The 23,283-nt window shown below is 39.0% G+C and overlaps 1 protein-coding gene across 1 annotated transcript in view; it reads right to left on the minus strand.

Moving 5' to 3' along the window:
* Window positions 1-2,837: 2,837 nt before the first annotated feature.
* The window catches only part of Capza1 (capping actin protein of muscle Z-line subunit alpha 1), a 48,138-nt gene continuing 27,692 nt past the window's right edge, over window positions 2,838-23,283 (minus strand). Inside the window, exons 4-10 of the mRNA XM_034499573.2 lie at window positions 20,491-20,554; window positions 19,581-19,787; window positions 14,532-14,611; window positions 13,889-13,967; window positions 8,027-8,098; window positions 5,360-5,422; window positions 2,838-5,039 (exon numbers count right to left, since the gene is read on the minus strand). Of these exons, the coding sequence (XP_034355464.1) occupies window positions 4,899-5,039; window positions 5,360-5,422; window positions 8,027-8,098; window positions 13,889-13,967; window positions 14,532-14,611; window positions 19,581-19,787; window positions 20,491-20,554 (706 nt within the window). The 3' untranslated portion in view covers window positions 2,838-4,898. The remainder of the gene's footprint in view (window positions 5,040-5,359; window positions 5,423-8,026; window positions 8,099-13,888; window positions 13,968-14,531; window positions 14,612-19,580; window positions 19,788-20,490; window positions 20,555-23,283) is intronic.

Raw genomic sequence — 23,283 nt, forward strand, 5'->3', positions numbered from 1 at the left:
TCTGCCGCGCTGGGGCTAAAGACGTGCACCACCACACCCAGCTACTTTCTTAATACTGCTTATTGGGTTGTATAAATCACGTGAATAGTCTATACTCTTTGTATTCAAATTAGACTACACTACACAAACCAACTAAAACAACTCTGAAACTAAATTACTCAAATTGGTTGGTCTATCACATACCAAGGGAAAGCCATACCAGCTACAGTTAGTCTTCCTTAGAGACTTTATTTGCAAATTTATCTACTCACTAACATTTATTTGTAATTCAAGTCATGGCACTTTCAGATTTTAAGGAAATCCTGTGTCCCCAGCTCCAGTTTAGGCAGAGAGAACACTGTGACACTCTGCCTCCTTGCTTCAACCATCATAACCAAGTGTTCTCATGATCTATTTAATGCTATAGCTTTTGCCCTTTTGTGCTTTTTGGTGATTTTACAGGTTAAACATGGCTCCCACAGGTCGTGTACTGAAATGTGGTCTAATACTCTTAAGTACAGAAAGCTTTACAAAGAAAGTTTTTGTTTCATAGCTTCATTCATCCTAGCTACAGCAGGAGAAATGTTAAGAAACTGAAAACAGTAACGTTTCATTTACTAATTCAATGTCCACAGTGACTTTATATGCAACAGAATTGCCCCATGGGTGAGTTATAGATCTCTATTCATAATTCTTCCTCCCAACGCCCACGCCTGGGAGCTGCAGTGATGTTCCTGCCCTGGGACTACATGTATGCACCATTACCAGAAGCCTCAGAATGTTTGTTTCTTGGTATCTTGGGTTTGAAGAGGTATAATTGGTTTCTATCCTCAGAACCAGTGTACTTCTATTAGACTCCATCTATTTAAAGGAGAATTTATCTCAACCACTGTAAGACCACCCAGTTTTATTCTGGTTAGTACCTTTTCTTTCTTTGCTTTTCACAGTGGTGGGTGGATGGGGTTGTTTAAAAACAAGAAGCTGGCCAAGGATACCTTATCAATTTAAATGAGTCTAGCATTAAAATTTCACATTCTAAAACAGATGAGGCACTAGGATTAAGCAACAGAGGGACAACTGGAGATTCAAATGACCAAGAAGCAATGTTCAACAGTGTCCCTAAAGCATCAAATATGAGAGGCTGCACAGATAACTCCTGATCTGTCTCGGACTCCACAGGCTGCTTTCTATAGCAAGAGAAAATGGACAGAATGAGGCAGCTACTCACTCTGCTAGGAAGCCAGATTTTTCTGAGGACCTGGCAAGGTGTCGACTTCCTCTTGTTTATGCAAATAAGCCAGAACTATGCAGGCATAGAGGTCAGAAGATGACTTTTAGGAGTTGGTTCTTTTCTTCTATCATGTGGGTTTGACTCAAGCCTATAAGCTTGATAGCAGGCACCCTGACCTAAGCCATTTTACCACCTTGCCAACTCCCAACCTAGAACTTCAGATTCTCTGTTCTTTAGTCTTCTTGGAATAAGAAAATCAACAGATGGGGGGTGGGGGGAGGGAGGGAAGCTCAGGCAGTGGTGGCGCACGCCTTTAATCCCAGCTAGCACTCGGCAGAGACAGGCAGATTTCTGAGTTCGAGGCCAGCCTGATCTACAGAGTGAGTTCCAGGACAGCCAGGGCTACACAGAAAAACCCTGTCTCGAACCCACGCCCCCCCCCCCCCCCCCCCCCCAAGTAATGAGTTAAAGGCAAGAATACTGTGATTTTTTTTTTTACAAGAATGACACACATTAAATGTTCCCCCAAAGCAGGGAATCTCAGCTGGTGTTGGATGGTAAATCAAGGAAATTCCATTTCCCATTTCCGTTGCAAATCAAGATAATAAACAAACAAACAAACAAACAAACAAACAAACCCTTTTCTACAGGTTATCAGCAGCTAAATCAGACTTGGAGGAGAGAAAAACATTTCAGGTTAAGCCATTGTGAACCAGCACTCAGGCTTAAACTGCAGGAATCCTTCCAGTTTTACCTCCTGCCTAGTGACTACACTCAGTCAGGCCTGCTCTTTCATAACCAGATTCTTTTCAACATTGGTGGAAATCCCAAACAAATCTTTTGAGTCACTGGTAGCTTTTGGGTGGAGAGTGGTAAAATTTAAAATTTTGTTTTTTTAGTAAAACCCTGAGCATTTATTTTTACTTTTGTTTTTTGTTTTTTTTTGTTTTTTGTTTTTTTTGAGACAAGGTTTATTTGTGTAGCCCTAGCTGTCCTGGAACTCAAGTTTAGAATAGGCTGGCTTTGAACTCAGAAATCATCCTGTTTCTTAGTCCCGAGTGATGGAATTAAAGGTGTGTACCACCATGCCCAGTCTCTCTAGTGTTTATTTTTAAAAATGTATGCACATGTGTGACTGCTCAGAGGTTGCCCCTAGAGCTCCAGTTACAGGTGGTTGTGTCCCACCTCACATGGGTTGTCGGCAAGAACAGTATTCACTCCTAACAGCTGAGTAATCTCTTTTGCTTCCCTCTAGCACCCACCCCCACTTTTTTCTTTCTTGGAAATGGGACCTCACATTGTAGTTTAGACTGCTCTGAAACTCACTATGTAGCCCTGTCTGGCTTCAAACTCACAGAAATACTCCTGCCTCAGCCTAAGAGACTATTCACACTCAAAAAGGAGCTGTTCTTTACAAGTCTTTGCATATTTACCGAGTCCATACTAGTCCAAAGTAGGATACAATTTCAGAAACTTTGAAGATTCTCAACAAACAGATTCATTATAGTTGAATATCTTACCTTGAGAGCAAAGGTTGACAGAAGGACAGACACAATTTTAGAACAAAACAGGTGTATTTCTATTGGACTACCTGGTACAGAAGACAGTGTGGCATGGATGGATAGTATGAATGACAAATAATACAAATATATTTTATTTGAAATAAACAAAAATGCTTACACAGCTTTCATTTGCAAACAAACTCCTGCTTGACTGTATTACTGAGCAAAAAAAAAAAAAAAAAAAAAGAGAAAACAAAGCTGAAGCAAAACACTCTTCTGTTTTAACTTGTATTTGGGGACAGGTAGGAAGACACTGCTTGGTTTCTTGTTAAAAAACTGACCTTCCCCTAAGGCCTGGTCATAGAAGTGTAAACAATGTAAATGAATCCACCGTTACCAGTTGTCATAGGTCATATCACATTACCTGTGTGTTCTGAGATCACACACACACACACACCTGCCAATATACCTGGGAAGGTAGCTATATCACAGTTACGTATGTGTTATAGGCAGGTAGGATGGAGAAAGAGTAACTTGGAATTAATTTTACATCCTGTTTAGAAGAAAGCACTAGCATGCTCTGAAATTCCAGGTTCTGACAGACAGATACTGCCTGGAAGCCCTTCTTTTCACTTTGGTTCATTACAGCTTTGTGAGAGACATAGCTGTTTATTCATCTGCTTACAGAACAATCCTGCCAGAGAGCATAAAGCAAAGATACCTATTATTCCTTCAATGTCTGTGTTTTCAAGTTTATATTCTACTACATCGACAGTATGTCAGCAGTTCTCAAAAATGAAAGAGCAATACTAACGGGCAAAACTCTTCTAAAAATGCCAACACCTGTTGAGGCATTCCTGCAGGTATTGTCACTGGCAGGAAAAGTGGACCCAGGATAGATAAGAATGAAAACTTGGTATAGGCAGACTTGGCCAGATGGGATCAAGACTTCTAGACTCTGATCCTGTGTTTTAATTTTTCCACACATTTAAACATAGTAGAACTTGGGGGGAGGGGGGGAGTCTATTTGTGACAATTCTTATAGCAAAGCTTCAGGGCTGGCTACATCTAACTCCCCTGCAAAGTAGTAAAGCACCTGTGACCTTTACAATAAAAATGAACTCTACTGACAAACAGAACTTAGGGCTAGGGCCTAGAGAGGAAGGATATGCAACAGGCATAAGTTTTATTCACTGAGAGACAAAGGCCAGCATTAGGGCCTAAACAATGCTCAGACTATTGGAGTGGGGTAGGAGAGATTAAGGTGGAGGCTGGTTTTTAACAGAAGAGCAGAGGTTCACCAGATTGTGTGACCACACCACTCCAGCTTTCTAGTGATCACGCATCATTTACTTCTTTCCACTGAAGAAAACAGACCTATGTGATTGACAACCCTGGTTTCTCAATGCTTTTTTCTAAGCTGTTCTTCCTACAGACATCCATGGTTACAAGAGAACTAGATGGGAGGAGACAATGAGAAAATGAAAATAAGCAAACATTCATGTGCAGGGGATGTGGTTCAAGTCTTTGGATTTAAAAACAAATCCCCAGAGAAGCTGCTGCCATGGAATTTCCAGGAAACTTCCTTTGCCTCCCAACATGGACCCCAAAAGCCCCAATCCAAATCTGAAAGCTACAATTGTGAGATGCTATAAATGATCAAGCAATCAGACAGAGAAGGAGTGTATTGTCAACTTAGCTCTTGGTAGCATAGCCTCTTTAGCAATTGGTGGATCACTAAAAGCCACCAAAGTACTGGACGTGCTTGAAAGCATAGGGGTAAAAAGTACTCAACAGATAGATACTCTGTAAAAACCAGTCATAGGACTTCATGGCTAGGAAAGTTTCTAAACAGTAAAATGACTTCAGGATATATCTCTTTGACATTAAATGTAGCAGAATTAAAAAAAAAAGATTTACAAGTAGATATAGTGATAACAGAAAATTACAAAGCAGAGAACACACACACACACACACACACACACACACACACACACACACACACACGAAAGAATCAAGACAGTGCTGTAGGTTCAACAGTATTCCATGAGGCTAGAAGATCTGTTAACTTTGTTAACTAGCAAAATATCACTCTTGTTTGTTTATAAATCACGTTATTTATCATATGACCACACCGGTGTTGAATCCTTTTCTTTCCATGTACTGGAGACTCCTACAGATGGCCTTTAAGCATTCTGCATTTCTTTGCCAATCTTGTAACTGAGTATCTTGTTCCAGTCGATTTTGGTGCGGGTAACTGGAAGCTGCCGGCGCAAGGCCTTGAACGTGGTGTCTGACATAGTTTGATAATTTTCACTAATTGCTGTCTGCAATAGATAATTGATAATGAGTTGCTTGAATAGAAAGAGTTGTTTGTAAACAGGAAGATAATCAGACAAAGGACATGTTAGAAAGGACACAGGAAGACAACATGCATGTTGAGCTCCTCTCCAATCTTAAAAGCACATCAAACTCATCTGTACTCCTGAGACATGGCTACAGTCTAATAATCTTAAACAGAACGTCAAACTGCAGGGCCTGTGAAGTCTCACACTTAGTAATAGCCAACAGTGTATGCTTTTTGTCCAAGTTCACAAAGAATTGAACAAAATATGTTTACAGAGAAATAACTTCCAAATCTTCTTACCTGATATTCATTTTCTGCACTCTCTATGATTTTAATAAACTCCTTGGCAGTTTGGACTTCATTCTAATGAAAGAAAAGAGGGAAATAATATTTTTAAAAACATATAAGCAATGAAAAGACACTGAAAAGCCCACTCTATTAACTAACACTTGTATAAAGATCCTAGTTTATTCACTGCTCATATACACAGTATCACTTCAACCCACTGTTAAGTGGGTTGTGTTATTAACATCTGACAGATGAAAAACAGAACTTTCTGAAGTGACCTGACCCAAGTTAATACAGATTATGAATAATAAAGGATCTAGAGACTGGTGAGATGGCTCAGCAGGTAAAGATGCTTACGCGACAATTTGAGTTTAACAACTGGAACCTATATATTAGTAGAAGAAAGCAGACTCCCATGGATAGATCTCTGATCTCTACACACATGGTATGTGTGTACCACCACTCTCAAATAAATTAAATAAAGGCATCAACAATGAAATTAGAGAGAGGTCCTAAATCTAGCACTTTCCCAGAAGAAGCACTTTCTCTTCGTTATATACCCTGCAGACATAGCATCCTGTCTTGAAACTGTGTGTGTGGGTGTGTTTGTGTGCAGTACTGGGTAGTAAAACCAGGACCTTATGCATACTAGACAAATGCTCTAGTACTGAGCTATATCCTCAGCATAACCAGCCCTACCCCCCATTTTGTCTTTTTTGACTCAAGGTCTCTTGTACTGCAACTTGACACCTATCTTGCTAAATAACCAAGGATGACCTTAACTCCTGATTTTTCTGGTCTCGTCTCTCAAGTACTAGGATTACAGGTAAACACTTTCAAACTCAGATTCTCACCCCCCCCCCCTTTTAGATTTAATTTTTTATTTATGTGTATATATGTCTGTGTATATATACCCTCAGAGGCCAAATGAAGGCTCTGGACCTCTGGAGCTAGAGTTACAACATAGGTGCTGGGAACTGAACTTCAATTCTCTGTAAGAGCCATCTCTCCCAACCCTGCGTTCCCTCACAAGCCCTTTAAAAATATTATAGTTTAAGATAGGATCTCATACATTTATACAGGCTCACCTCAAACTGCTCTGAAGCTGAGGCAGGCCTTGCACTTTCTTTTTAAAAGACTTGCTTTTTGAGTAGCAGGATTTCCATGTACAGGTGAGGTGTGACTATCACACCTGGTTTAGGTCTTTAAATCTTACTCTCACATATCCTGGGCTAGCCTCAAACTTGAACTTTAAGAGATTTTTACTAAGTTGCTGAGGCTGACCTGTTCTACTGTAGTTCAGGTTGGCCTGATTGAATGTTTTGAGACAAGGTCTCCTATTGCCAAGGCTAGCCTTGAACTCTTAATACTCCCATTTCCACTTCTCAAATGCTGGAATTACAGGCCTGTTCTACCACACCTAGTTTCATCATTTTTAATTAAATATTTTGACATTGCTCAAGTTTTCATTTAAAAAATGATTTTATTAGAGACAGTATCTCACATCATAGTCTATAATGGCCTTGAATTTGCAACAATACTTCTGTCTCAGTCTTCTGAGTATGAGGAATAGAGAAAGGTATGCCTTACCATGCCTGGTAGTTTTATATTTTACTAATATAAATATTGATAAATATAACACATGAACAAAAGCTCTTTGGGTAATTAGTTAAGGAAGTAATGACACTATAAAAGGAAGAATTAAAGAACACCATCAATTTCTCCTTTCAAGTTGCAGAACACAGTACTTCCTGCCTGAATACTAAACGTTTCCTAGTTATATGAATATAGTCTCACAGGATTCATTTGACAAACTGTTCATTCAACTTGAATGTACCAATTGGTGACATTTCTGTTCTTGAGCAAATCTTAAAATTAAGAAAGAAAAAGCAGGGCTCAGTGGTTAAGAATACTGATGGCTCTTGTAGAGGTCTTGAGTTCAATTCTCAGTAACCACATGGTGGCTCACAACCATCTGTAATGGGATCTGATACCCTATACTGGTGTGTCTGAAGACAGCTACAGTGTACTCATAAACATTAAATATATAAATAATTCTAAAAAAAAAAAAAAAAAAAAGCAAGAAAAACAAAGAATATGTGCTTCTCAGAGCAGGGCATGGTAGCATATACTTGAAATCCCAGAACTAAGGAGGTGGAGGCAGGAAGACAAGGAATTCAAGCTCATTCTAAGGCTATGTATGATCTCATGCCATAAATAAATAAATCAATAAATAATAAATTAACACAGCCCTGGGGATACAGTTTAGTTGGTAGAGTGCTAGCCTAGTACACACAAGGCCCTAGGTTCCATTCTCAGAACGGTACAGGTTGGGCACAGTAGTGAACAGGCTTAGTCCCAGCAGTGAAGAGGTGAGGGCAGGAACGACAGGGGTCATGGTCATCAGTGGCTACAAAGCAAGCTCAGAGCCAACCTAGGATTCATAAAATACTGTCTCAAACACCGCCCCCCCCCCAAAAAAAAAAAAAAACCAAAGAAAAGAAGGTTCTTTTAAGACATGACAATCACGTTTAGTCAAAGACTTTAAACCAATACAGACATTTGGTAATAAAAAATATGAATAGAAACTGTTAAAATTTGCTTCTTTTATCTGTCATGTAAAAAGCAAATTTTTTAGGAAAAGACAAGTAAGGCTGACATTCTCCACTGCATACTCACAGAAACAGTTACTGAGTCCTGCACATCTTTATGACTAACCAACTGAACATTGCCATCTTCATAATAATGAACCTGTGAGAGATAATATTTGAAAAGGGTTATGCATACTTTACACAGAAACAGTGCTGAGGGCACAATCCATGTTTGAGGCCATTTTTACTCTAAGCAAACACTTATTAAATATGATCAATGACAATTCACAATGGTAGAAAAATTCACTTAATAATTAATTTACGAAATCTCTCTTTGGCAGAGGAAAATGGTTTACTAAGTTTAGCAAATGTATGCTTGCGCCAGTCTGGATGCTGGGCTACCCATTATGCATACAAACACAACTAACATTTGGCTTCTCTTTCAGTCTTGATAGGTAGTTTGGGCTGGCCTGGAATTTGAGGCAATCCTCAAGTGACAAGATCCTACTCTAACAAGATTAAAATAATCAATATAAAAAATCACTGAGCAATAGTTTTTCTCTATGAAAATCAAGGACTCTTAATAGACCTTCGTTCCTAATATCTGAGGTATTTCTCCATCTGCAAGATTATTAGTATTGGCAAGTAAAACTCACTGAGTTCAGAAAAAGCTTGAATGTTGAAGTGAAGACTAAAAACTAACATATTTATTAGTAGATTATAAAAATAAGGAGATGGAGAGATGGCTCAGTGGTTAAGAACATTTGCTGTGGGGGCTAGAGAGACGGCTCAGCATTTAAGAGCACTGACTGCTCTTCCAGAGGTTCTGATTTCAATTCAGCAACCACATGGTATCACAATGATTTGTAATGGAACATGATTCTCTCTTCTGGTGTGCATAAAAACAGAGCATATATATATATATATTATATAAAGTAAATATTTTTTAAAAAAAAAGAGAAAGAAAGAAAAAAAAGAACATTTGCTGCTTTTGCAGAGGACCTGGGTTCTGTTGCCAGCTTCTATATGGTGAGTCAGAACAATCCATAAATACAATTACAGGAGACCCGATGTCCTCTTTTGATCTCTTTAGACACCAAGCACATAACAGGCATATGTGCAGGCAAAATACCCATACATATAAAATAAAAATAATTTTAAAAAATTGCAAAAATAAGCCAGGCAGTGTTGGCACACACCTTTATTTCCAGTACTTAGGAGGCAGAGGCAGGCATATCTCTGTGACTTTGAGGCCAGCTTGGTCTACAGAATGAGTTCCAGGACAGCCAGGGGTATACAGAGAAACCCTGTCTTGAAAAACCAAAACCAAACCAACCAACCAACCAAAAATTTTCAAAAATAAGTGTTGGGTTATTGAGATGGTTCAGTGGTTACAAACTTTTCCTTATAAGCCTGATGATCTGAGTTCAATCCCTGAAGCTACAAGGTGAAAGGAGAAAACCATCCCTGTGTTGTGTTCTCTGGCCTCCTTGGAAGTACTGGAGGTTACCCATGTACCACCCTTCCCCATAAATAAATGTAAAACACTGCACAATGGAAGCAGTTTTGGAGCTACAACTGTAGGTCAGTGGCATAGCACTTGCCTATTCTATACCAGACCCCAGAGTTAATCCCTGGCACCACAGAACAAAACAGCAAACACAGTTACAAATATGTAAAGTGATAAGCCACAATAAAAAAAACAATTTTCAAGAGGTAGAGTACAAGTCATACCTAGTAGACCTAAGACATGGAAGGCTCAGGGATTTTGGTAAGTTACAAGATCCATTAAACTATGTCAAAAGGAGTACAAACTGGCCATACAGAACAGGATGAGGGAAGACATTTATAAGTGGGAAACAAATAACAAGATCCTAAACCTGAAAAAGGCTTTGAACATAGGAATTGTCAACTCAGCAGCTAAGATGGAGAAGGTAGACTAGAAAGATGGCTCAGTAATTAAGAGCACTGGCTGCTTGTCCAGAGGACCTGGGTTCAATTGCCAGCACCTACCTGGCAGTTTACAACTGTCTGCAACTCTAGTTATAGGGGATCTGACACCTTCACACAGATATACATGCATACAAAACACTAATGCACATTTTAAAAAAAAGGAGGTGGTCACCCAGCAAAGGGCTAAGAATCAGAATGGAAGGAAACTGGCTTAGCTGAGGGAAGGACGAAGGCCTCCCTGTATGAGTGGATGTTAAATGAGTGTCAAACAACCCTGCTACCAAGTTGAAGCCGATGATGAGAGGTGCAAAGGCCTTATAAGCCTAATTAAGAATTCAAACTTTATTCTATTAGAGGCGATGGGAAAGTCGTTCAGCTAATGTCCTTTTCTTCATCTAGTGCTATGGACTGAACGTTGGCGTCCTTCCAAAATTCAGCACGAGAATCACGAGGTAGAAAGTACATCACTGGGGGTGGCAGGTTCTGAGAGGTCACAACCTCTTCCTACTTTCCGTTTGCTCTTTCTGCGTTTTGCCTGAGGTTGAGAATGGGATCTCTAAGCTTCCTGCTCCAGCCACGGAGCCACTTGCTATGGCTCTCTGCCATGACTGATTCTTTTTTTTTTTTTTTTTTTTTTTTTTTTTTGGGTGTTTAGAGACAGGGTTTCTCTGTGTAGCCCTGGCTGTCCTGGAACTCACTCTGTAGACCAGGCTGGCCTCGAACTCAGAAATCTGACTGCCTCTGCCTCCCAAGTGCTAGGATTACAGGCGTGCACCACCACCACCCGGCTACCATGACTGACTCTTACTCCACTGGAACCACAGACAAATTAAGATTTTCTTTTATAAACTGCCCATGGTCATGGTGGTGTGCTATTATCAACAAAAAAAGCAACGAATACAAGTGAGAACAATAAACTTGATGTTTATAAATTACCAACGAGAGTGGTGTTGTATTAGTCTACACAGTCTTTACCACTGACACACATTTGAGTAAATGTATCAAACTGCTTATTTTTTCTTCAAGCCCACCATTGTTGCTTTTGCTCCTGTAGTAGACCTGTAGCTGAAGATCAATGATACTTTTTTTCTTGTCTAGTCCTAGGGATCAAAGATAGGGCTTCACACATGTTAAGCAAATACCTTGTCACTGACCTACTATGCAAGCCAACAGTGTTTAGAGCTAAAGCAGAAGAGACAGGTATGGTGGTGATATGTAGGCAGGTACAGCAAAAGGACTGCTGCCAATGTGGACTATACAGTAGATTCTAGGCTACCATGGGCTACAGAGTAAAATTCCACCTCAAAACCAAACCCAAAAAACTCCAAAACCCCAAACAACAACAAAAGAATATGTGACTAGTTCAAACTTCTGTCACAGTTCTTTTTATTTTTAATTTCTTTTGAGAAAGTCTCATTCTATACCTCCTGCCTCAGCCCCCTGAATAGCTGGGATTATAGGTCTGGGCCATAATGATCTGCTGTGCTTCTTAAGAACAGAAGATAAGGGCAGTAAGCTTCACTGTTATGAACTCAAAAAAAATCTGAAAAACATCAGTTTTATGAGATCATATACCAATGATGCAGCTTTAGAAATCCAACTTGAACTCTACTTGCTCTAAAGCAGAACCATCTTCAGGATTCAGTTAAAAAAAACACACACACACAACAAAGTCCTGTTGACTAATACAAACTTCAGTGTGCCTGTTTTAATTTAAGTCTTCGGAAATTGTTATTTCTCAGAATCACCCTTTTGCCAAAGGATAGCAAACTTGCCAAAGGAAAATATAAAGGGCAAATATCTAAATTTTTTCCAAATAATATTTAATATATATGACTTTTTATTTTAATTAAATCATTTATTGAGTGTGTATGTGTTCATATGTGGAGATCAGAGGATGACCTGGGTCTCCTTTCCATCATGTGGGAACTAGGTATTAAACTCAACCATCAGACTTGAGAACAGATGCCTTTATCGGCTGACCCATCTTGATAACTCTCATTCTGACAGGTAAGTATGTGATAGGACCAGCTCCTAGAACTTGGGAGGGCAAGCCAGGAGATTGTGACATTGTCTTAAAATTAGTAAGAGAAACAAGCCATGTGGTATATAGGCCTGTAATCTCAGCATTTTGGAAGTGAAGGCAGGAGGATCAGGTATTCAAGGTTAATAATTGTTCTAGGTCAAAGGAGGAATTACAAGAGACCCTGTCTAAAACGGACCAAAACAAACCAAAAGAACCCTAGAACTTAGGACTGGGAAGTGCTGAGTGTAGACAGCTTGTTCAGCATTCATCCCAAACAGAACAGAAAAGCCTTGCTTGGTGGCCAAGGACTATATACCAGGATAAGGCAGCAGGATCAGTTCAAGGTTACTTTATGCTATTAAGAGCAAGTTCTAGGCTAGCCTGGGCTATAGGAGACCCTGTCTCAAAAAGACAACAAACAAAAAGCAAGTATAAACAAAGAGTCATTATGCCCTTTTATATATCTTGTCAGGAACTGTCACTCTGTGCACTGGAAAAGAAAAAGCACAAGAATCTTTCTGTTTGAAAGAGAAATATTTAGATAAATGTGTAACAATTTGCCAAATCAAAGCTGATGCCACAGTTATAAGAGGTCTGGAGTGTTAGTCCACACTGTGTATTTAATTAGGGAAGGAAGTTTTCTAAGTATACTGCTGAGCTGGATCCAGCTGTGTAGACAAAGCAAAACACACTCTACCTAGAGGGTATAGGCTACCATATTTATCTACTAGCTCTTAGATTTCACTGAAGAGAAAAGATTCAGTATTTCTACCCTGTCTACCTTGGCTGAGTATGTTCCCGAGGCTAGGATGGTAAAAAAAAGCAGATAATAATGTACATGCAGCAAAGATGAATGCTGACAGGACCTGCATGTATGTAATGGGCTTTAGTTTACTCCTCTTTTAGTGCCAGGGATGGAACCTGGGCTTATACATGTTAAGTCAGCCCTCTACCACTAGGCTATGTCCCTGTTCCCCAGGTATAATTTTGATTAAATCAGACTGTGAAAAATGTGAATCTTGCTAATTTTTTTAGTTAAAGGCAATACAATACAATACAGGCATGATTAGATGTTGATCATTTAATTTATCAGAAAAATTTAATCTGACTCAGTTAGCTAGACTGAAGATAAACCACCTGAATTAAGAGTGTTAAATCTCTTCAAAGATACCAGGAGACTTCAACCCAGACAGATAGCAAATGAGTAATAGCCACCATTCAGCTGCCTGTCCTGACACCAGCATTAAAAATCTCCTCCACTTTACTACTGATATCCCATGAAATGACACCACCTGTAATATTCTCTAGAATTCCTCTGCTTTAGTTTAAATTTAATTTAGAACTCTTGTATCAAAAACAAAATAAAACAAACAAACAAACAAAAAAACCCCAAACAACCCCCCTCCTCAACCAATCAACCAAAATTCCAAAACAAAATCCAACAACAAAACTCTTAAAAAACAAACAGGCAAGCAAACAAACCCACATAGCCCTGGAAGTCCTAGAACTCACTATATGGACCGCATTGGCCTCAAACTCACTGGGAACCACCGGTATGCCACTCCTTTGTTGGGATTAAATGTGTGTCATCATGCCTGGCATCTAGCTCCTAATACTCACTTATGCTTTCCTAAAACCATTTTGAATATTTCTAAAAGATCTTGTTATCCTTGAAAGAAAAAAAAGCAATCCAGGAGTATTCACCCTTCATCAACCCAGAATAGTTCTTCAAGTGACTCCTGGAAGGAGGCTGCTACTATTCACTGCACTGACCTCTTCTGCATCAATGTATAGTTTATTCCTCTTCTCCCCTCCACTCTGTGTGGGACTGGGATGAAACCCGAGGCCTTGCTCATTGCAGAGAAGTGCTCTATTAGTCTTTATTTCTAATACCAGAACAAAGAGCAAATGACACCCCTATTTTAACACATGACATTTTAAACATCATCTATAAATACACTGGACTCTTACCTGAATCTTGAGCACTCCAACCACCTGGGCTGTAGGTGGTGTGACGGTGAACTTCCACTCTGATCTCCAGCGACCATTCCTATAAAACACACAAACATGATGCTGCACAATTAGCAGCAGCACAGGAAAGAGGTAACCAGGCACAGACATTTGCAATAGTGTTGGTGGGAGCTGGTCTTGATGTGACAAAGTCAAGATCATAAAAGTTGCTACATAAAAGTTGGATCCAGGTGGCTCATCATAAACAAGCCTTTCCCAAGTATGTGGACTCTACTTTCCCTTTGCCCCTCTGAAGTAGAGGCTCATCTATTTTGATCACAGGAGGCTCTTCTCATATCAGGGGAGACTGCTTGGCAACACCATACTGTACAATCAGTCCCAGGAATGGACAACCCCAAGGAGACCTAAGACTCCCAGCTGCATACTGTGTAAGTCACATGCTCTCACTTGGTATGACTAAAGGGTACAATTACAAAAGTCTTAGAAATAGAGGAATCTAAACGATGTCCAAGTCCTTCATTTTATAGATGGAGAAATAAAGTCTCTAAATCAAATAATCTATCCCAAGTTAGTTTTAAAACAAAACCACAGTCACTGGGTTCTTTCCAATATAAATTAGATAAAAATAACATCTATTTCTTACCAGAAGTTTTTGGGTTGAAACTGGTGGCTTTCAATGCATGCAATAATGGTCTGTTGCCCATCTATAGTTTTAGCATAAACCTATTGTTGGGGAGAAAAGACATGAAAAACATATTTATTCTATAAGAAATTGTATAGAAGCAGTGCGTTAAATGAAAAACCTTGAAGGGTGATAAGTGTCAGAAGCTAATAAACAGGCCTTCTTGGGATGTGAGCACAAAGCAGAAACAGTGAATCCTAGGAGGCTACGGCTTCTGGCTTATCATACTGTAAGTGAGATACCAGTTAGGCTAGGCCTTACAAAACATGCACAGGTCTGAAGCTAAAGACAAGTCAATAGTTCAGGCAGGAAAACAAGGACATGCTAACTATCTGCCAATTGATCCTGCCATGTTAGTGGATATGGGTGAGACAAAAAAGTATTAAATAGTAGGTAAAAAGTTCGGAATGTATTCTATTTATAAGAGACAACAAAACAGGACCAGAACCATTATTTCTGGTAATGCTGGTACAGAGGATAAAATGGGGAAAAAGCTGGAGGTCAGTGAGGAGGCTACAAACTAACCTTGGCAAAGTCTAGGGCACTGTGAATGAGAATGGAAAGGGGGGATATTATGCAGAACACAAAAGTTGTGCTGGCTAGTTTTAGGTCAACTTGACACAAGCTAAAGTCATTTGAGAGGACAGAACCACAACTGAGAAAATGCCTCCAAAGACCAATCTGTAGCCAAGTCTTTGGAACATTTTTTTTAATTAGAATTCAGTAATTCTTAATAGATGGGGGAGGGCCCAGCCTATGGTGGGTAGTGGTCTTGGATTCTATAAGAAAGCAGGCAGAGCAGGCCATGAGGAGAAAGCCAGTAAGCAGCACTCTCCATGGTCTCTGTATCAGCTCTTGCTTCCAGGGTCCTAAACTGTGCGGGTCCCTGCTTTGACTTCCTTTAATAACAGACTGTGATGCAGAAGCATAAATCAAAACAAAACCTTTCCCACTAACCTTGCATTAGTTATGGCATTTTGTCATAGCCACGGTAACCATAACTAAGACAGAAGTCTAGCTGTATGTCATAATCCAAGGGTAAAGGGAAAAAGAAGTCAAAGTATTTCTACACCTGAATAATGTTGACCAATGTGGTGCCATCAACAGACTGGGAAACCCAGATGAAAGGTCTAACGAGCACTCAGACGTATCAACTCTCAGAGTGGAAGAAGTGGGGATGGGAATGAAAATGCAATTACCAAAGAAAGCAAAGAAAACAAACAGTGCTTAAGAGTCTCAAATGCATTCGTAGTGTATTTTCCCCTTTGACAGGGTCTCATTCAATAGCCCAGCCTGGTAATTCTCCTGCCTCCACGCTATAAGTGCTGAGATTCTAAGTGTGAGTCCCATGCTCAGACTTTGCCAATAAACTGCACTATGAACTCTGTTGCTTTCATTTTTTTTTTTTTTTTTTTTTTTTTTTGAGACAATGCCTCATATTCTGTAGCTCACCCTGCCTAAACTCACTCAGTATGGGCCTCAAACCTATACCAATCCTCTTTTTTCAAGCTATCAATTGCTGAATTACAGCCATGAGCCCTGATACCTCGTTAGACCATAAATCTCCAGGACAGAGAAATAAAACTTTGGAGAGTGCCTAAATTCACAATGTGGGTACTGGTATTTTAGGCTTCATTCAACAGCTAAGGAGTAACTAGAATTGATGGGTGCTGACAAGGCAACCTACACAAAAGATTATTTATGGAAGCAGGCAGCTGGGCTTAGTGTGAAATACCATATAGAAATTAAGGACCCAGAAGACAATGCTGGCTCATTATCTGTACAGAGTGGTAAAGACAGTGAAAAGTCAAAGGTTCAGATTTGCACTGCTAGTGAATAAATACACCAACAGGAAAAAATGTCCTTGATTTCCTGGTGGGACACAGTGCAAACCTAGGGGAAGGAAAAAGCAAGAGGTACAAAGGGGGAACTTAAAGAAACAGAAGTAATTTACAGGAATTAATGTGATTGACACAGCTTTACTTCCCTTTAATGGTAAGAAAGAGAGAGAACTATTTCTAATTCAGGCATGGCGGCACATGCTTTTAATCCCAGCACCTGGGAAGTAGAAACAGGAAGATGGAAGGAAGCCAACATAAGACTGTTCCAAAAAGAAAAACAAGACTTTATACCTAAGTAATAGGGAATACATCAGAATAGAAAACAAAGTACACAAAGCCACCCTGAAGATACAGAACAGTATAAAATTAAGAACAAGGATCCTTCTGCCTCAGATTCAAGTACAATAGAAAGGGAGGGGGATGGGAGAGGGGGCTTGCAGAGGGGAATGGGGAAGGGGGACAATTTGAAATGTAAACAAACAAAATAACCAAAAAAAAAAGTATAAAGAAAGGAAGACTAAGGTTTCTAAGTATGGAGAAACAGCCAGTCTCAGTTTTAATTAGATGTAGGAGGTTAGATGTTCATCTGATAATAGAAAATGTCTGGAACACATTGTACAGAAAACATAACACAGAGTGAGACAAAATTAGGGGTTTCTAAGGATGCTAAGGATGAAGGTTACTAGGATACTGTAGGCTGCATTGGGGAAATTATATCACCTTCTGTAGCTCATGTAACTAAAAAAATGAAAAAAAGCCGGGCGGTGGTGGCTCACACCTTTAATCCCAGCACTTGGGAGGCAGAGGCAGGCGGATTTCTGAGTTCGAGGCCAGCCTGGTCTACAGAGTGAGTTCCAGGACAGCCAGGACTACACAGAGAAACCCTGTCTCGAAAAACCAAACCAAAAAAACCAAAACAAAACAAAACAAACAAAAAAACAAAAACAAAACAACAACAAAAAAAAAAACCAAAAAAAAAAAAAACCAAAACCAAAAACAAAACAAAACAAAAAAAAACAAAAAAAAAAAGAAAGAAAAAAAAAAAAGAAAAAAAAGTATCAATAGGGTTCTTAGGTATTGAGCTCTCCAAACTAAAAATGTAAACTACCAGGTAGGGTGGTACAAGGCTTCACTCCCAGCATGAAGGAGGCAGAGGCAGGTAAGATCTCTGAATCTGAGATCAGTCTAGTCTACATAGTGAGTTCCAGCCCAGTTAAAGCTGCACAGTGAGACCCTATCCCAAAAAGAAACAAAAATGTGGATAAACTTTGAATCAAAATAATGGTAAAAGCCGGGCAGTGGTGGTGCAAGCCTTTGATCCTAGCACTTGGGAGGCAGAGGCAGGCGGATTTCTGAGTTTGAGGACAGCCTGGTCTACAGAGTGAGTTCCAGGACAGCCAGGGTTACACAGAGAAACCCTGTCTCGAACTCCCCCCTCCCCCCAAAAAAGGAAATTTAAAGTATCTTTAGATTGGCCAGCTGATTTCTATGAGAACGTGTTGTCTCTTTTCCTAAAAAAATGTCTGAAAAGGAAATCTGTACTTAGCTACAATGATGTGTTTTCTCTATTATTTAGAAAAGATAAAACATGTAAGAATAATACCACCATACACTTATGTATAGCTTACATTAAGCCAGATACAGTCCTAATATCTTTCAGTAACTTATGGAATCCTCATAATAACACTATGTTTTATTATGCAAATGAAGAAACTGAAGCATGGAGATGCTAGATAATTTATACCTAAGGCCACACAACTAGTTAAGTGACTGGGTTAGGATTTAAACCACTCAAGACTCCATAGTGCTCTTAACTAACTCTAACTCTATTAAACTTGTCATCACTACAGGTTTAAAAGTCTAACTAGTAACTATGTACTGTATATTTAAAGATTGCTGAGAGTAGATTGTGTATGTGCACACACTATAGTCAGGTGTGGTGAATGAAGCCTGAAATACCAGTACACATACAGTCTTAGGAAGGAGGAGCATCTCAAGTTCAAGGCCAGAGTAGATTCCAGACTGAGGCCCCATCTAACAAACAAATCAGGGGGAAAGTTAATATATCCCAAGTTTCTACACTCAACTTAGTCATACCACAAGGTATATTTCAAAACATCATGCTATATATCCTATGAACATAAATTTTTATTTATTACCTACAAAGGTAAAAATGCAGTCAGGCCTGTGCAAGCCTGGATTCCCAGCTTCTTGGGGCTCTTAGTCAGAAAGACTAAAGAGTCAGTGTCAACCTAGACTATAGAATAAGTTTCAAGGATAGCCTGGGTAACTTAGTGACCCTGATTCAAAACAAAAACTACAATGACAATTGGGGATACAGCTAAGTGGCAGAATGTTTGCCTAGCATGTGCCAGTTCCTAGGTTCAGTCTTTACTTAAAAACAAACAAACACACAACCCCCCTAAAACACAATAAAGCTAAGCATGATACAACCAACTATAAATTCCACCACCTACTCCCCAATTTCAGCAGACATCTCATAGTCCTTTAGCTCTCTGTAGAGTGGACAATGACCTGGAACTCTTGATGGCCCTGGTCCTACTTTCCAAATGTTGTAAGATTACAAGTATACCATCCAACCTGGCTTTAAAAACTTTTTGATGATAACCCCCCCCCCAAAAAAAAAAAAACCAAAACCTTTTTGATGGGTAGAAGTGATTTATTGTGAGTAAGTAAGAGAAATATAAAATATAATATATGGATATTTTAAACTGTTATGTACTGAGATTTTAAAAAGAAAATTTCTAGGGCTGGAGAAATGACTCAGTAATTAGGAGCATGTACTACTTTAGCAGAGGACCTGGATTCAAACCCTAGAATCCATGTCAGGTGGCTCAAACATCTGTGAGTGCATTTTCAGGGGATCAAATGGGGATCAAATGTCTCTAGCCTCCAGGGCCCCTACCTGTGTCTCCATGCACCCCTGCCTCCACTCTTACATAATTAAAAAACAGTAACAGTAAATCTTTAAAAGAGAAATTTTCAAATGTTTATATTGCTTTAGACATTATTTAAGGAATAAAATACAGAGATGACAATAACCAAGAGAAAAAAAGTAAAGTCTGGTGGGCCAAATGTTCAAAAAGATAAGATTAATGTAAGAAAAGTAACTTCAAACAGTTCTGTGAGGAACAGGCAGATACTTAACAGTACAGAAGCCGTTGGAATAATGATCTTTCACATAGGCTCTTAGAGCACTGTCACACGATTCCCTCCAAGACTTCAAGCCTCCATCCACATCCTCTGGCTGCGGGTCACTTGCTTCTTTCCGTAAATGATCAAACTTAAAGGAAATTTTGTTTCTTGGATCTAAAAATCTGCTGTTACCAAGGTCACCATGCTCTGTAATTAACACCTTCCAGAGAAGAATTACAAATATAAGTAATTCTATAAAAAGACAATTCTTATCATGTTTTGCAAAACAGAAATAATAAATATCCCAAGAAAGTTAACTTTTAATTTCTTTTTCACATTGATTTTTAAACCATGTATCATTTTTGTTCTCATAAAAATAAAACAATCTTTTCCTCCGCCCAACAATACCCTTTATATCTTGATTTCTATCTAATGTATTATCCATGTGTATATATTCCTAGCTATAATACCAACTTTCATGTATTCATTTTCACATACTTGATGAAACTTTCCAGGGCCATTGTATTATGGTGAGTAAAGCTACATGGTCCAAAAATGTATGAAATGAAATCTTTTTCTTGTCCCTATCTATCTCCTAGCAGATTCCTCCGGTAACCTAGGCTAATCATAATTGATGTCTCCAGTGGTTTTGTTAGACTCTCTCTGCACCTCTCTGTATGTAACCAGGGCTACATATACACAGCTATGACGGAGCTACATGTCAAGTCAATGGCATTCTGTTTTCCTATGGGATGGGGTGGGAAACCTACTTGGTATTACCAGAAAGAAGAATTTTCTAATATGCAGACTATTTTAAAAATCAAAGACATAAATAAATATATTCACAGCCAATTTCCTAGCTGCTTTGACTTTTACATCTCTACTACCTGCCAAGCACAGACTATGGAACAGGCCGCCATTACCTGGTCTTCGTAGCCTTCTATCTTCACAGGTGTGAACTGATCCATGTTATACTGGGCAAATGCACTATTTAAAAAAAGAATTGAAAATGTAAATAGTATCTCCACTTTACCAGCTACTTTAATCCAAACACTTTGGAACCATCCTTAACTTTTCTTTCTCTGACACTTCATTTCCAACCCACCAGATTTATGAGAAGTATAACCAGAATCTTACTCCCCAGGTCCACCACTTCTACTCTTAACTATTGCCTTGCCTCAGTTCAGCCTCTGCCCACTTACAAAGTTATTAGAATACAGAGCTGGTGACTACTCTTAAACCTCAAGTCTTACCACGTCATTCTGTTTAACTTAACCATGTCATCTCATTCAAAATGAAACTCACTCTTTAATGTGACCCTTAATAACCGACTTATACTACAAGTGCTAGGCACTATCAGGGAATGGTACTGTTGTTAGAACCACTGACACCAAAATATAAAAAAGAAAGTAAATCCTAGGCTGATCTAATGTATTATCTTTACCAGCTATAATAAAGCTTCTTTCAGCTTATACAGAAAGCAACAATAATGGCAAGCATCACTGAAACAGCACCAACAACAGTCTGGTCAAGAACATTTCATTACAGAAATAAAAGTCAACTTTTCTTCCTTTCTTCCCTTTTTCTCTAGACAGGGCTTCTCTGTGCAACCTTGGCTGTTCTGGAACTTACTCTGTAGACTAGGCTGACCTTACACTCAGAGATCTATCTGTCTTTGCCCACCTAGTGTTGGGATTAAAGGTATGCACCATCACTGCCCAGATAAAAGAGAATTTTTTATCCCCATAAAAAATTTAAATACATGGGCTCAGGAGAAAAAACAAAACTTCTTTACTAAGTAGGTTTCCTAAGAAATCAGCAAAAAATTTTAAACACACACACACACACACACACACACACACACACACACACACACACTCACTCACATGCACACAGAGCTTTAGTGTCTGTGGGTGTAATTAAAACAGCCAAAGCATCTGAACTCTGTATTGACATAACTGGGTTCCTAACTAGAAATCAGGGAATTTGAGTTAGAGCAGCATTTTTCAACCTGTGTGCATGCACACACAGGGGTCTCTTAATACCATCTACATACCAGAAATTTACATTATAATTCAAAACATTAGCAAAATTATTGTTAGGAAGAAGCAATAAAAATAATTTTATGGTTGGGGTCACTACACAATTAGAAACTATATTAAGGGGTTGTAGCATTAGGAAGGCTGAGAAGCACTGTGTTTTCACTCTGTAGCCTCCTAACCTTGAACACACGTTAATCATCCTGTTTTACCTACCAAATGCTGGGAACTGCAATACCATGCTTGTCTCCAAATACTTTTCAGGGCATTTTACCCCAGTATTAGTGGTAATTTGTCAAGAAGATATACAGAGTATTTTCAATGTGTTCCTTAGTTTGCTCAGTAATTATAACTAGACAATCATTCAAGATGAGAATCACAGTGATGGTCTAGAAATCCTAGATTAACAGAGTCCAGTCACAAATGCAGCATAGGCAGGGCAGATGATTGGTTACTAGGTAACAACCATAAAAAATTTCTATATCCAAAATTAAGCAGATTATATAGCATACCAGAACAATTTTATGATACTTTTCACTCTTTTCAGCAATATCCCATTCAGGTTTCCTCTTTACGGAGAGACTTTGGGCAGTTGGGTAGATAGTAACTGATACAAAACTTTGGGTAGAACAGAATACTGACAAAGCCAGATAACAGGGGCTCTTGAAAGCCACGCTGTTCACATTGATTCTAGAAGAATCAACAACAAACAAAACAGAACTTCAAACCAACAAGCTTTACCACTATACATTTTCTTAGGATAAAGAGAAATGAAAATAATTATTTTTTTGTCTGTATGACATCTCACTTGTCTTGTTTGCCTAGAACTTGCTATGTAGCTGAGGTTGGCCTTCGGCTCCTGATCCTCTTGGTTGTCTTATAAATGTGAGGATTAAACAAACACCACTTTACCTGGCTAGAAATGGTATTTTAGGAAGATTAGTTAGCCTATTACCGAATAAGGATTCAGTGACCAGGAAAAATAATCATGAGTTTATCCTATAATTAGTCCTATTTTTCTAGAAGCTTCATCAATCTTTAATGGCTGGCTAATATTTCTACAAATAGTAGTTTAACAAAAATTCATACTATGTCTAGGCATGGTGGCGCACACCTGTAATCTTAGCATAGCAGAGGCAGAAGTGGGGTTTGGTGGGGAGATGGGGCAGAGAGGGGTCAAGGGCAGAAGCAGAGGCAAGATTGCTTTGAGACCAAGTTTGAGGCCAGCCTGGTCTACATAGCAAGTTCCGATCAGCTACACTTACAGAATGAGACCCTGGCTCTCTAAACTAAAAAAATTCTATATGAACTACAAAAATTCTGCTTTAAAACTATATTAAGTTTTAAGGAAGCCAATATTTTTGAAGGAACATATTTCTTCTACTAAAAATAAAATTTAAAAAGAAAGAGAAAGAAAATAAACAAGACTTAATAGTTTGGATATGAAGTATTACCACAAAAGGTTCTCAATTATTTCCTAGGCAACAGCTCTTAAAACATTTTTCTATAGCTAAAGAGACTGTCTGGCTAGGCTTGGTTTTGGAGGCCTGGTCTCCAGCTGGTAATGATTTTAGGAGGTTCTAGAAACTTAAGGAGATAGGCCCTAGCTGGAAAAGGTAGGTCACTAGGACATTCCTTGGGCTGTATCTTGTCCCAAGCCCTGCCTGCCTGTTTGCC

Source organism: Arvicanthis niloticus, chromosome 4 (genome assembly GCF_011762505.2).
Source record: "Arvicanthis niloticus isolate mArvNil1 chromosome 4, mArvNil1.pat.X, whole genome shotgun sequence".
Taxonomy (NCBI): Eukaryota; Metazoa; Chordata; class Mammalia; order Rodentia; family Muridae; genus Arvicanthis; species Arvicanthis niloticus.